This window comes from Nothoprocta perdicaria, unplaced genomic scaffold (assembly GCF_003342845.1).
Source record: "Nothoprocta perdicaria isolate Ctin4 unplaced genomic scaffold, notPer1 scaffold_305, whole genome shotgun sequence".
Lineage (NCBI taxonomy): Eukaryota > Metazoa > Chordata > Aves > Tinamiformes > Tinamidae > Nothoprocta > Nothoprocta perdicaria.
The window spans coordinates 663,143-676,597 of NW_020455539.1; the positions used below are offsets into that span (position 1 = coordinate 663,143).

Here is a 13,455-nt window from a genome sequence, read left to right on the forward strand (position 1 = left end):
GTGCCGCGCCGGCCCGCGCTTGGCCGCCCACCGGTAACCGACGGGAACGCGGCGCGACACGGCGGAGCGGGCGGGGGTTGGCGCGTGGCGGCGCCTGCAGCGCGGCCCGAGGCCGTGCGAGCCCCGCCGCGCCGTGTCCTGGGGGCACGCGGTGCTACCCAGCGCCGGGCCCTCTGGCGCCCTGCTGAGCCCCGCCACGGCGGGCTGTTCCACCGGGCCGTGCCACGACGTGCGGGGCTGTCGGTGGGGCCGGGCCCTGCCACGCAGCACACCTGCCAGGCTGGGCCCAGCCTTGCGTCAGGGGCTGCAGCCCGCACCGACAGCTGGCGTGTCAGAGCCCGCACGTTCCTGCCCCGCCACTGCAAGCCACGTCCGCTGCGTGCCAGGGAGTCCCTCAGGGGAGTCCTGTGTCACCAGCCCACCAGGCTGTGGTGATGTGTGGGAGCCCCCTAGCAGCTCCCATTTGGTGGCTTCCACAGTGGGATGAGCCCTGGCACCCCTTCAGCAGCCGCTGAGGATCCAGCCTCCAGCTGCTGCGTGGGTGCAGCTTGGATCGGCCAGCCTTGTGCTGGGAGTGTCACCCCAGAGTGCCTGCACTGTGCCCATGGGCTGGGAACACCTTGTGCCCCTCTGCCGGGGCCAGTCCTTGTGGTGCGCTTGGGGGTCTCCTTCAGCACCGTCCCTTGCAGTCACTTCCTGACTGCTGCAGAAGGGCATCTCAATGTCTGCACAGGATATGTGGTTGCCCAGGCGGCCCTCCCACTAACCCGTCGAAGATGTCATTGGAAAGGGCTGAGGGGACCCTTTGGGTGGGGTTTGTACCCGGGGCCTGGTGTCACTCTGCTGGCAGCAGCACCTGCCACCCTGCGCTTTCCCATCTCCTGCCGATTAAGTTCATCCCTTGCCAGGACACAAGTCTGCCTATGGGGGTGTCTGCTGTGCCCATCCCCAGAGTCACTGGGTATCTGAAGGGGCTGGGGGGTCAGGTGCTGTCACTTGCCGAGGGTGTCACATTTCCCATTGGACTCCCATCATCCTGTTTGACATATGCCAAGTGCCTGTGTGTGGGGGTACAGGGCTGGGTCTCAGCTGGGGGTGCTGTGCTGCAGGAGGCTCCGCCGCTCCCACAGCCCTGGGCTCTTGACAGGACCGCCGGCGGGTACCCGCCAAGAGCGCCCAGCCGCTGAGGCCGGGCTGGGTGCAGCCTCTGAGAGGAGCCTTCTCTTGCAGGTGAAGAGGAAGTTGAACTTGGAGACAGATCACCAGTACATAGCGGAGAGCCTTCCCCCAGCCCGCGGCAAAGCAAGGAACCCTGCTAAAGGTACTGGCCCGCACTGCACCACAACGATCCCCTGGGAGTGCTGCCCAGCCCGCACCCACAGTGCCCGGGTGAGCTGGACTGTGGCTCTGGGCTCATCCCCTTGTTGCCTCCATCTGTCCCTCTGGGTCACCTCTGGAGCTGAGCCTGGGTCACCTCAGGAGCTGAGCCTGGCAGAGTGCAGCACATCCAACAACCCTCCTCCTCCATGGGGTGCATTACGAGGCTGGTGTGTATTTACACCACCCAGCACAGTTAGGCAACTCGGGAAAGCCACAGGTCAGCTCATCTCATTGCACTGAGATTGCTGCGATGGGCCCGTTGAGGAAGGCAAGGCCTGGAGTGGGCCTTGAGCCCACTCAAAAGTCTTGAGGCCACTCAAAAAGTGTATTTTGGGCATGGGCTTCAAGCTGGTGTGGCCAAGGTTTTGTGGCCAGGGAGCACTGGGAGAGCAGATGGTGACAGCCCAGGTAGGCTTTCAACACAAGCAGCTCAAGCTGAGATGGGTCCTGTGATGTGCAAGCAGACCCTGGTGGGTCTGAATGTGCTGGCAGCCTCCAGGAGGACAAGCTGGAGGAAAGCACCTGCTCCCAGGCCCTTGATAAGCCCTGAGCTTGTCCTTGGCTGTTTGCAGGGGCCAAGTCTCCCGGGGAGAAGTCCCGCTATGAAACCTCACTGAACCTCACCACCAAGCGCTTCCTGGAACTCCTGAGCCAGTCGCCTGATGGTGTTGTGGACCTCAACTGGGCAGCTGAGGTCCTGAAGGTTCAGAAGAGGCGCATCTACGACATCACCAATGTCCTCGAGGGCATCCAGCTCATCACTAAGAAGTCCAAGAACAACATCCAGTGGCTGTATGTAGCAGGGTGGGCTCCTGTGGGCTGTGTCCTGGGCAGGGGCTGGAGGACAGTCTTGGAGCAGCTTGGACATGGGTCTGGGTGGGAGCTTTTGGGTCTTGCAAGTCTGGAAAGCAGCTGGGTGTGAGAAGCTCAGGGCAATGTTATGCTGCTGCTGGCAGCTGGATCCCAAGCATCTGCTCTGGAGTTGTGTGGAAGCTCTCTGCTCTGGTGGGCTGTGGCCTTTGGGGAGGGTTGTGTGTGGTCACAGATGAGTCCTGAGCACTGATTTCCCAATATTGTCTTCAAATCGCTGTTGTCTGTGGGCTGGGTCCTTGTAGGCAGTGTTGACACCCCTGGGGGCTCAGCTGGGACCTGGGAAACAGTATTTGTTTGGGGTCTGGTGGCTGGGAGAGGAGCCCAGAACAGAGCTTCCAGTCCAGGTTTGTCCTGTTGGGAAATCCACACAGGGCCAATTCCTTGAGCCCAGGGTGGCACTTGTTGGGGTCTCCAGGTGGGACCACTGCTGAGGGATATGCTGGGTGTGAGTGAGCCCCAGGGTTTGCTGCAGCCACATTCTTGGGAGACCCCCAGGCTTGCTGATGCAGCACAAGGGCAGAGTGACCCTGGATTTTCTTGCTTACCCGTGGGGACAATTCACTGACCGAGCCATGGGCATCTTCCAGGCATGCCCTGGTAGGTGATTGAAAAGTGCAAAGTGGAGGAACTCATCTGTCCTGTTGTGCAAGTGCTGCCTGGGACATGTCCAAGGCAAAGCTAATGTTGCCCACGTTTCCTGCAGGGGCAGCCAGGCTGCCGTGGGACCCTCCAGCCAGCACCGAGTGCTAGAGAAGGAGCTGCGAGACCTGCAGGCAGCTGAGCGGCAACTGGATGACCTCATCCAGACATGCACCGTCCAGCTGAGGCTGCTCACGGAGGACCCTGGGAACCAGCAATATCCTTCTCTGAGGGACAGTCTGGGTGCTGGGGCTGTCGGGAACCCCAGGCCCTGCAGGACATGGGCATGGAAAGGTATCTGGGGAGCAGCTTCCTGCTGCCTCTGAACATAGGCCAAAGAGCCCTCCCCCGGTCCCATTGTCCCCTTCCTGAGATTCAGTATCTGCAGGGAGCATGCATGGGCTTGGGAAGGGGACTTTAGTGCTTTAGAGTGAGCCTTGTGTTCAGTTCCAGGAATCTCCGAGCCGGAAGATCTCAGCTTTGCAATGGGTACTTCTTGGGCAAAGGCAACTTTTGAGTCTGTCCTTTGGGACTCTTGAGTCCGACTCCGGGACTTGCATGGCTGTGGGCATGTCTCCAGCCCAACAGTCATGCTTGGCGCTGCTTGACAGTCCCTAAAACAAGGTGGGCTAGTGCTGTTCCCTGTTAGACCTTCAGACACAGAGCACCGCATCCTGGCTTCTCGTTGTGTGGACTCCTAGATATTGGTAGTGCCCTGCTCTTTTGGTCTGCACCCAAGGCCATTGCCTCACTGTCACAGTGAGGGCTGTGCTGGTCCAGCATGGCAGGGATGGTGCCTGGTTGGGTTTGAAAGGCCAGCAGAGGATGGTCTAGCCTTGATGCCTGCTGTTAGCTGTGTGCGAGGCCCCTGAGCTGCTCAGCAGAGCATGTTGGCTGGGGGCCAGCTGGGCCTGTGCTTGGCACTAGGATGTGCCACTAGTTCACTGGGCATCTCCCTCCCTGCCTGCCCCACTGTCTCTGATGCCCCGATTGCATGAGCGCATCTGCTCCTTAACCAGTCACACCGCAGCCTATGTGACCTGCCAGGATCTCCGGAGTATTGTGGACCCCTCCGAGCAGATGGTGATGGTTATCAAGGCCCCCCCAGAGACCCAGTTACAGGTCTCGGACCCCACGGAGGTAAGCTGGGGGCCTCTAGCTAGCTCCCTGGGTCTGCAGAGCCCTCAGCTATGGTGAGCCTGCAACCTGGCATCCCCAGAGGTTCTTTGTACCCACTTGTCTCACTTCTCCCAGGCTTTCCAGGTGTCCGTGAAAAGCACTCAGGGCCCCATCGATGTGTTCCTCTGTCCCGAAGACAGCTCTGGGGTCTGCAGCCCCGTCAAGAGCCCATTCAGAGCGTCCGTGGAGGATTCCTCCCCTGTCTCTTTGCAGCCCAGAGCCTCCCCGCTCCTGCATCCAGCCCAGGATGTGAACATGCCACTGCTGCCCGGTGAGCAAGGTGAGTGGCCAGGGCAGAGCATGCGACCCAGGGAGGCTGGCTGCAGAACAGCTTGGTGTCTGCAGAGCTGGGGGTGATGGGAGCTCTGATGTGACTGTTGGGCAGCTCAGGCCAACAGCAGGAACCCCCCTCCAGTTTAATCCCAATTTATATCCCTCGGGCTGGCAGGACCAGAGACCTCCCAGCCAAGCCCTCAGCATGTCCTGGTTTACAGAGCTTGCAGGACGGAGCGGCAAAGGCTGCACCTTGTGCCATGGCATGGGAAGGGGGTGTCATCTGCTCAGCTGAGCTGGACTCCCTCTAACTTGACATCAGCAGGGATTTAGCGGTTCCCAGAAGTTGTTCCGTCGCCCAGGGACTTGTACAACTTGTGCTAGCTTTCACCAGACAGCAAGCATGGCTGCGAGATGCATATGCAAGTGTTATGGGCAGTGTTGCTCAATTTCATTATTGTTTTAGCATCACCCGGCCTTACCAAAGTGTCCTTTTTAATTTTTTTTTAGTGTCCTAAAAAAAAAATTAACCCTTAATGTGATAACCCTTTGCTTCTGCTGGCTCCCACACCTGGTGCAGAGCTCAGGGGTCCCGAGGGACTCCTGGCACAGGCAGCCAGGGCTATGCTGCAGGTCCCGCAGCTCTCCCTGTCTCCGCAGAGCCCCTGCTGCCCGGAGAGGCCGCACTGCCCGGCAAGTGCCCTGCAGATGACGTGAGCCTCTCGCCACTGGCCTCCATGGATGCGCTCCTGGAGCAGAGCAAGGATGATTTCTCAGGCTTCCTGACGGATGAATTCATCAACCTGTCCCCACCGCAGCCCCAGGATTACCACTTCGGCCTGGAGGAGGGCGAGGGCATCAGCGAACTCTTCGACTGTGACTTTGGGGACTTCACACCCTTGGACTTCTGAGGTGGTGGCGGGGACGGCCGCCACTCCTCCGTGGGGCTGCCAGTCCCCGTGGCCTGTTGGGTGAAGCTGGCATGGGGTGGGGAGGGACGTGTTTGCACCCCTAGACATGAGGGGGAGCAGCATGGAGGATGTCCCCTTGGGCTTGGGTCTGCCTTTCACTCGCCCCTGGCGCACGTGCCTTCCTTGGCCGCCCGCACAGTGGTGTTGCCTCTGGCTCCTTGTGGCTCCCCGTCCTTGGCGGCCTCCCCGTCCTGGGCGCCGCCGGTGACACTTCCCTCCCTTGCCCCTGTGTCCCGGGGGTCCCGTGGCCGGGTGGCGAGGCAGGGGGACCTGCAGGGGCCATCTCTGCTCCCCGCTTGCCACCGCTCCCCGGGACCTTGGGCAGGGGCGGCCGGGTCCGGCCCCCGGCAGAGCTTTAAGCAGTCCTGTGTACAGACGTGATTAATTTATTATTGTTGTTCCCTGGGGACGGTGCGGCGGGGACAGGAGGTGGCAGAGGGACCGCGGGGCCTGGCCTGCCTCCCTGCGGAGAGCACAGCGGCCCCGTGCAGTGGGGGTATTTATTTATTATTTATGCAACGCGAGCGGGCGCCGGCGCACGAGCGTGGCTCGCCCGCGCGCCGTGAGAGGTGCCGCCGTGGCGGAAGAAGAGGGATCCCGGCAGCAGGGCTCCGAGCGGGGAGGCCCTGGCTTCGGGAAGAGTCCCCAGGCAGTGGGGGAGAGCAGGACCCACCCCACACTGTCTCCAGCTCTTGATGTGGTGGCGGCCCTGGGCCGGGGCCTGGGCCTGGGCCTAGGCCTGGGCCTGAGCCTGACGCTGGCTCCGCTCTCCCTGCACCATCGTCCCAGACGAGTCTCGTGGCCAAGCGAGGGCCCCACCAGCACCGCCGAGGACCAAACGCCGTTTCCAGGCTTTCTCTTGCAGGCTTCGTGCAGCACTTGGGGTAGCGCTGCCTCCCTGCGGCATTCCCGTCGCTGCCCCCCGGCCCTGTGGGGCAGGAGGCTGCGCAGGGGGGTGAAAAGGGAAATGAGGGGCTTTCCTCGCTCTTCAGGGTTGTCCCCAACTCGGGCAGCCACCGAGTCTGGCTGGAGACGCGCTTTCACTTACTGCCTTTTAACCAGTTTTGTGTTCTTCTGAGCTTCGTGTTTAATAAAGGTTTCTACTGATGCCCTGCCATTTGCCAAACTCCGCAAGTGTGGCATCCTTTATTTATTTTATTTTCAGTCAATGGCTGTGGTGCGGCTGGTTGAGGAGCGGGTGTGAGGGATGCCATCATGCGATGGGGGCATCAGAGACAGTGGGGCGGGCAGGGAGATGGCTCTTGTCTGACCATATTATTATATATATATTTAATTTGGACAAGAGCAGTAGTGTCCTTTCTCAAGCTGGTGTTTAACAGAGGCAGCCTGGGGGAAGCCAATGCTGTGGTACCTCATTCCACACTGGGAATGTGTGAACAGGATTCAGGTGTGTGCAAGTACCAGCAGCCCAGATCTGGGTGCTGGGTGCGTTGCTGGGAGCTTGGCTGTGCCAAGCAGGCGCAGCGCCCTGGATGATGGTGTTGGGATGGGTACCTCGACTTGTGCTGTACAACCTGGTCTGCTCTGGGAGAGCTGCCCCTTGTCCTCATTCCCAGCCCTGGTATTGCCTGCCAAAGGTAGGCCTGGGGATGCCAGCAGCCCTGGGGATGTAAAGGCCAATGCTGCTTCCTTCCTGGCTTTGTGCACCTTGTTCTCCCCCTGCTTCCCTTCCCATGTGTCATTTATTTTAAAAGGTTGATAAATATTTCACTCTGGACTGCGTTACATAAGCTTCCCGCTCCCGTGCTGGCTTTTGCAGCTGCTTGGAGATGTGGTTTCTGCTGGGCAGCCTGTCCAGGGCATCCTGTGGGCACCACAAGGCTGGGGGTGACTTAGGGACCACAGTGAGCAGCACTGCTGACCAGCCCAACCCCGCCACCAAGGCCAGCACAGCTGGACGTTTTGGTCTCCAGTGCATTTTTTGTCTGCACATCACGCCTGATGGGGGAGTAAAATGTTGAGGGAAAAAAAAAAAAAAAACCCAGAGGGAAAGAGCTGGGAGGGGAGTTGAGGAGCTATGTGCTGCACATGGGGTCTGGGGAACAAATCGCAGCACCCAGGTTGCCCACCCGTGTGCAGAGCCTAGGGGTGCCACTCTGAGGGGTGAAAGGGCTGAGCAGGGACCAGAAATTGGCCAGGAGGAACTGCCAGGAGAGGCACAAAGCCAGTGCTCCCTTTCAGGAGTCGCTGGGACATCTCCATTGGGGGATCCCTGTCTTTGGATTACAGAACAGAGTTCCCAGGCAGCCTGGAGCAGTGCCAGCTCTTGCCTCCTGCACTTTAATGATGCTCTGAAGTGAGGCCTGGCCTCGGTGCTAGTGAAGCTGGGGAACACCTGGAGGAAGCCCTGGGGATGTCGGAGCAGAGAGGCTGGCTGATATTTCAAGACCCAGGGGGCTTCACCGAGCAGTCCCAGCACGTATACTGGAGGCTCCCACACTGCTCTGTTAGAAAGAAGCATGAGAAATGGTCAAGAGATCCCATCAGCTTTCTCTGGGCAAAAGCATCAGGGGGAAGCTGAAGGGGAGCTGAGTTTGGTTGTTCACCATGGGCAAAGAGCAGGCCCTATGAGCAGGGTAGGGAGAGGGCAAAGAAAGGGACCAGCTCCCTGTTTGCATATCACGGGGCTGTAGCAGGAATAGCAAAGGGCCTGTCACACCTTCCTGCACAGAAACCATTGCAGGAGGGCAAAAGCTACTGCATTTCACTGGGAATGGCCCCTGGGCTCAACCCCTGCAGCAAGACCAGCACCTTCCTCTTTACCCTGAAGCCAAAGGCATCTCCTATATAGACAGGTTGATGGGTTGGTGGGTACATCACCGGGTAACTGTTGTATGGTGCTTGGTGGTGGTCTTGGGCGGGAGCCCATCCCACTGCAACCATCCTCTGCAAACAACCACCTACTCCTAGGGGGTCTCCTTGGAAAGGTTTCCCGTCAGTCTAGAGACTGGTGAAACAAAAGAGCAGTGTGTTGTGGGTTACCCCAGGGAAGGGAATTTCATTAGTTTCTCATCGAAGTACAGCAACGCATTTACCATTTTTTGTAAACCTGCCTGCACTGACATCAGTGGCATCTATTGTCGCGCTGCCCCATGACTGTGGGTTCCTGGTAATGGAGGAAGAGGAACCCTGTTGCCCCCCGAAACAAGGTCCCACAGGTGGCTGAGCTGCATCACCATGGGTCCAACCAGGGATGGAGCTCCTCTGCCGCTGTGGCAATGCAGATGGAGGATCACACAGCCACATGGAGGCATTTGCTTCTCCATGCCTCATCAGAGCGGTATAAAAATAACCTGCTTTGCCTCCCAGGGATGATTCATTATGCAGCTGAAGGGCTTCCCTGCTTCTATTTTGAATCAGCAGGGGAATAGCTGGCAATTCATGGAGGAGTTTTTCTCATTTCTAAACATTATATGTGAAGTTTGGAAAGTGACCCAGGGCACTGGCTGCTGATACTTGTGACTTTGTGGGTTTTATGAGTTATTTGCCAGGCCCCGGGCTGTTTTTTTTTTTTAATATTGGACTAAACAGACACAGTGGCTACAGGGGAGTTGCACACCTTGTCCTGCCTTGTGCGTCTTTAGCTGTGCTTCACTATCACTCTCCTTTCTGCAGTAAGCACAGAGACAGCAAGGCACGCTTTATGCTTTCTCCGTCCAGCCTTGGGGACACACTTGGTGCTGTCGGGCTGCTGCTCCACTAAGAGCAGCAAACGCTTGCAGCAGCCACAGAGTGCTGCGAGGCTGATGTGTGCCGCAGGAAACGGCGAAACCACAAGCGCAGAGCAGAGTGAGGGTGTCTCCCCGTGCCAAGCTGGTACCAGGACTGAACAGGGATATATTCGAGGAGCCTCTGAACCCTGGCCAAAGCAGGAGGACTAGCTGTGCTGGCTGGTGCACGGACAGGCTGGCAGATTCTTGAGTACCGGTATTACAGGGAGATAGGGCACAAAGTTTGTCACCATTTGCACTGTGCAGAGGCCACGTGCAGGCAACAGGGCTCCTCTCACGGCTCCCCATGTGCCCGTGGTGCCATCTGCCCATCTAGGCACCCCGAGTCCCAGCCTCTGGATGTGGCTCACCTTGTCAAAGCAGTGGCAAGCAGCACTTCCCTGGGGCTGCAGATCTGCACACGTGGCTGATTTTTCCTTCATTTATGGAGAAAAGCAGCTGCGCCAAGGTGGGAATCCCCTGGGGAAACGGCCCCAGCTTGTCTCCCTTTTCCTCATGACTCCGTGCAGGGGAGGAGGCTTCTCTTGCCTCTTCATTTTCTCCTCACTGTCAGGTTGAGGTAACTCCTCGCTGCAGGTTTGAAAGGTGAAGGTTTGTTCTAGTGAGAAGCAGCCAGGTTCCTGTCCCTGTTTGAAAAGCTCAGCGATGCCCCTGCAGGTTTTCTCTAGCAGCAGTGAGGCTTGGCATGCTGTGCACGCTGAGCTTGGGCTGGGCGCAGCCCTGCTTTCAGGCTTGCTTTTGCATGCTGCCATGCACTTAAATACTTCTGATGCTGCAAAAACCTGCTTATTCCTTCCAAAAATAAATAACACAGGGAGGTGAAGTGCAGTATTGTTTATTCATGGAGCCACCGGTAAGTGGGTACTTTATTTATTCATGAGCGAGTGTGTCCCTGTCCCTTGCTCCTAGGTTTGCTGCTGCAGGGGTACAGGCAGGAGCAACGTGTCGGGAGAGGACTTGGGATATTGTGGTTGTGAAGCCCACTGGTGTGAACCTTGGTCAGGTCTGGTGGCAACACAGCCCATCAAGAGCAGCTGTTGAAGCCCCTCCTGGAAGGCTGTGTGAGAAGCCACCACCTCCTCCAAGCTGAAGTTTGGCTCTGGGTTTTAGTGTGGCCAGGATCTCCCCGTGGCAATTTATAGTTGCTTCTTCCAAGGCTGAAACTTGTGCTGAACTTAAGGAGTCCTTGATCAAGACAGAGTGTGTGTTTTGGCAGCAAGGGAACACAGAAAACCCCATGAGATTTATTAATAGAGGTAAAAGGAAGCCATATCAGCTCAGGTTTTCTAGCTGTTCTCCTCTTCTTGCAGGAACCAAGGAGCTGCCAGTGAGTGAATGAGCTGGGAGGACAGTTACAGCCAGAAGCAGTGGAAGGAGGAATGGCCACACACATCCATAGGGCTCTCGTACTTCACCCCTGCACCACACATGTTTGGCAGCTCCAGCTCTTGGGCACAAGGAAGTTCCTTGCTGCACTCTGGGACAGAAGGGCTCAGAGTCCATGAGCATCCCCCTCTTCTGCTTTAGGTCCCAGGTGCACTTTTTCCACCTCTCTTCCCTTGCATACAGCAGGAACAGCAGGGAAGTTGTAAAAATAGCCATGAAGCAGCCTCGCAATCAGACCGTGCTCTGCTTGCAGATGGTTGTCCCCGGGGGTGGAGGAGAGCAAGCAAACTACACGTGTCAGAGCTTGGTCACGTTGGTCTAGAGAAGCATCTCAGCTCTGAAATTTAAGTTAAGACAAGCTGAGCTCAGCAACATCTGCTGCCCTCCAGAGATCCTTGAGAAGGAAGAGATCGCGCCAGTGCCAGATAGGAAGAGACAAAGGCCAGGCAGGCTGCAGTTTTGCGTCCAAATGAAATTGTGGCATGCTCCTTTTTTGTGGCTAAAATCCCAAGCAATACCTTAGAGGGATGGAAGGAATGCCACCATGTTGAAGATTAACTGCAGGGCAAGGCCAAGCCATGCAGAACAAGAGTGGTGTGAAGCTCTGCCCAGACATGGTTTCATGCGGTGTGCAGGGAGTCATGAGCTGATGCTGGGTGCACGTCGTCCCCCAGCATCCAGGTTAAAGCTCTCTCTCATGACAGCAGGGTGCAGATGAAGCAGGTCCCAAGCACTCTGCACATGTCCTTGCCTTGTCCTCCTCCGTGCCAGAAGCCTTGCTGCAGGTGGAGCATGTTCCCCATATACCAAATAGGATGGGATACAACTCCCCAAATCCTATCTGGTGTGGCCGCATGAAATGTGGCTGACAGAGCTGCAAGGTCCTTCTGGATGCCAAGGGGCAGTTTTGTACCAGCATCTCCCACTGCAGCCACCTTTCCTGGGGTCATCCACAGCATTCCTGAGGGTATGGAGCTCAGCTCATAGTTTTATGGCTGGATTTCTACCTGCATATCCGTGCAGACGCAATTCAGCAGCAGCCTGGCCGAAGAGCTGGTGTGGACCCGTGATCGTCGAGGCTATCACTTTATGGGGCCACCTGCCCTGGGCTTGCATGCATGAGCACGGGGCCAAGGGGAGCATGCTGAAATGAGCAGAGCTCCGGGGGATAACCTCTGCTGGCAGGGCTGGAAAGAGGATTTATGCTGCATCCCAAATGGGGTGCGAGGCGGATTAAGCTGCAAAAATCCCAGAATCGCACAATCGCACAATGGTTGAGGTTGGAAGTGACCTCCAGAGATCATCTAGTCCAACCTTCCCGCTCAAGCAGGCACACCTAGAACACGTGGCACAGGGTGGCATCCAGCTGGGTTTTGAAGACCTCCAGAGAAGGAGACTCCACAACCTCCCTGGGCAGCCTGTGCCAGGGCTCTGCCACCCTCACAGTGAAGAAGTTCCTCCTCATCTGGAGATGGAACCTCCTGCATTTCAGCTTATGCCCATTTCCCCTTGTCCTATCGCTGGCCACCAATGAGAAGAGCTTGGGAATGAGAAGCCACCTGAAACAGCCCCTGATGGCAGAGGGTGATGGCTGGGGGTTCTGGCAGCCACTAGAGACACCATGAAGCAGGGCAAAGCCTGCCCCTCTGCAGGCCTGCCCAAATGGGACCCCACGATTGACCCGGCAGAACTCTGTCCATCCCAGCCACAGCAGCTGCTGCTCTTCCCTGCAACCCCGAGAAGCATCGGAGCGATGACACTTGTGTGGCCAGCGGAAGGCACTATCACAGGGCTCAGCCACGTCTCAAAGAAGGGAAGGCTTCCAGGCTTCGGAAGGGCTCCCTGGAATGGGAATTGTGCCTGTCTTCATTAAAAATATAATGTGTTAGCACCTACGACGCGTCAAGCTGAGAGCTGCATATAGCGAGCTGTTTTCGCTCCCAGCCCTGCGTGTCCCAAGTTTCACAGGCAATCTGGAGTGTTTCCAGCGTTTCCACTGGAGGTGAAATTCAAGGTGCTCATGGAGAGGGAATGAGTTTGGAGTGTCCTTTCTTCTAAGGCAGCAGAACAAGGATTTTGTTGGAGGCAAAGCTCAAGATTTTAGCTAGGATGACTCACAGAAAGACACCTACATAGGGAAAAAAAAATGATCGTGGCTGATGGAGCTGCTGCCGCCATTGTCCAAATGCAGCAAATATTCCAATGCAGCAAGACGTTCCAAACCTACTCCCTGGATTTCCTGTGAAGGAATTGGATTTCCCCATACGCCACCCAGGTACTTTTTCCAGGGCGACACCAGAACGAGCAGAGGACCATTACTGCCCTGCTGGTGCCCAGGGACCTCAGCGCAGGAGGTGGGACACCATGCTGAGCCTCTGGGGTAGACCCTGTTCACCGTGGTGGGGATCTGCTCTTGGTGCCCGTGACCGCAGCCTCCAGGCTGCTGGGGCGACAAAGCAGGGCCAGACAGGGCCACAGTGGTGCCGGCCAGCGCCACATCGGGATCATCCCGGGATGCGCCAAGGCCAAACGCCACCGCAGCAGGAGCACCAGGGGCTTCCCTGAGGCAAAGTGGGCCTACAGAGCTCGCGCAGGCGCCACCACAGCAGCACCCTGGGCTGCGCTGGGGGCCGCTGAGGCCTGCAGCAGGGCGACCGCGGGCTGCACTGGGGCCAGCAGCCACCAGAGCGGGCGCACAAGGGGCACCATGGCCACAGCGAGACCAGCCAGCATTGCTCTGGGGACAGCAGGAACCACTGCGGGGTGAACCACACTGAGGCGAACCGTGACCACGGCGGGACAAGCCAGGGCGACCAAGGGAGCCCCGCGGCCACCGGGACCGGAGCGGCGGCCACCGCGGACCCGCGGCTCCCGCCTCCGCCGCCCCGCCTGGCGGCAGCGCCTGCCCGGCCCCGCCCCCGCCGCCGCCCCGGCCAACCCTGCGCGGGGCGCAGGTGCCAATCAGCGCGCTCGGCCAACCACAGAGCGCGGGGGGCGGGCAC

At 58.2% G+C, this 13,455-nt stretch overlaps 1 protein-coding gene across 1 annotated transcript in view; it reads left to right on the forward strand.

Moving 5' to 3' along the window:
- Positions 1-5,261, forward strand: part of E2F1 (E2F transcription factor 1) — a 5,834-nt gene extending 573 nt beyond the window's left edge. The window contains exons 2-7 of the mRNA XM_026042490.1: positions 1,231-1,321; positions 1,953-2,172; positions 2,957-3,109; positions 3,918-4,032; positions 4,147-4,342; positions 5,005-5,261. Coding sequence (XP_025898275.1) covers positions 1,231-1,321; positions 1,953-2,172; positions 2,957-3,109; positions 3,918-4,032; positions 4,147-4,342; positions 5,005-5,255 — 1,026 coding nt within the window. The 3' untranslated portion in view covers positions 5,256-5,261. The remainder of the gene's footprint in view (positions 1-1,230; positions 1,322-1,952; positions 2,173-2,956; positions 3,110-3,917; positions 4,033-4,146; positions 4,343-5,004) is intronic.
- The last annotated feature ends 8,194 nt before the right edge of the window (positions 5,262-13,455 follow it).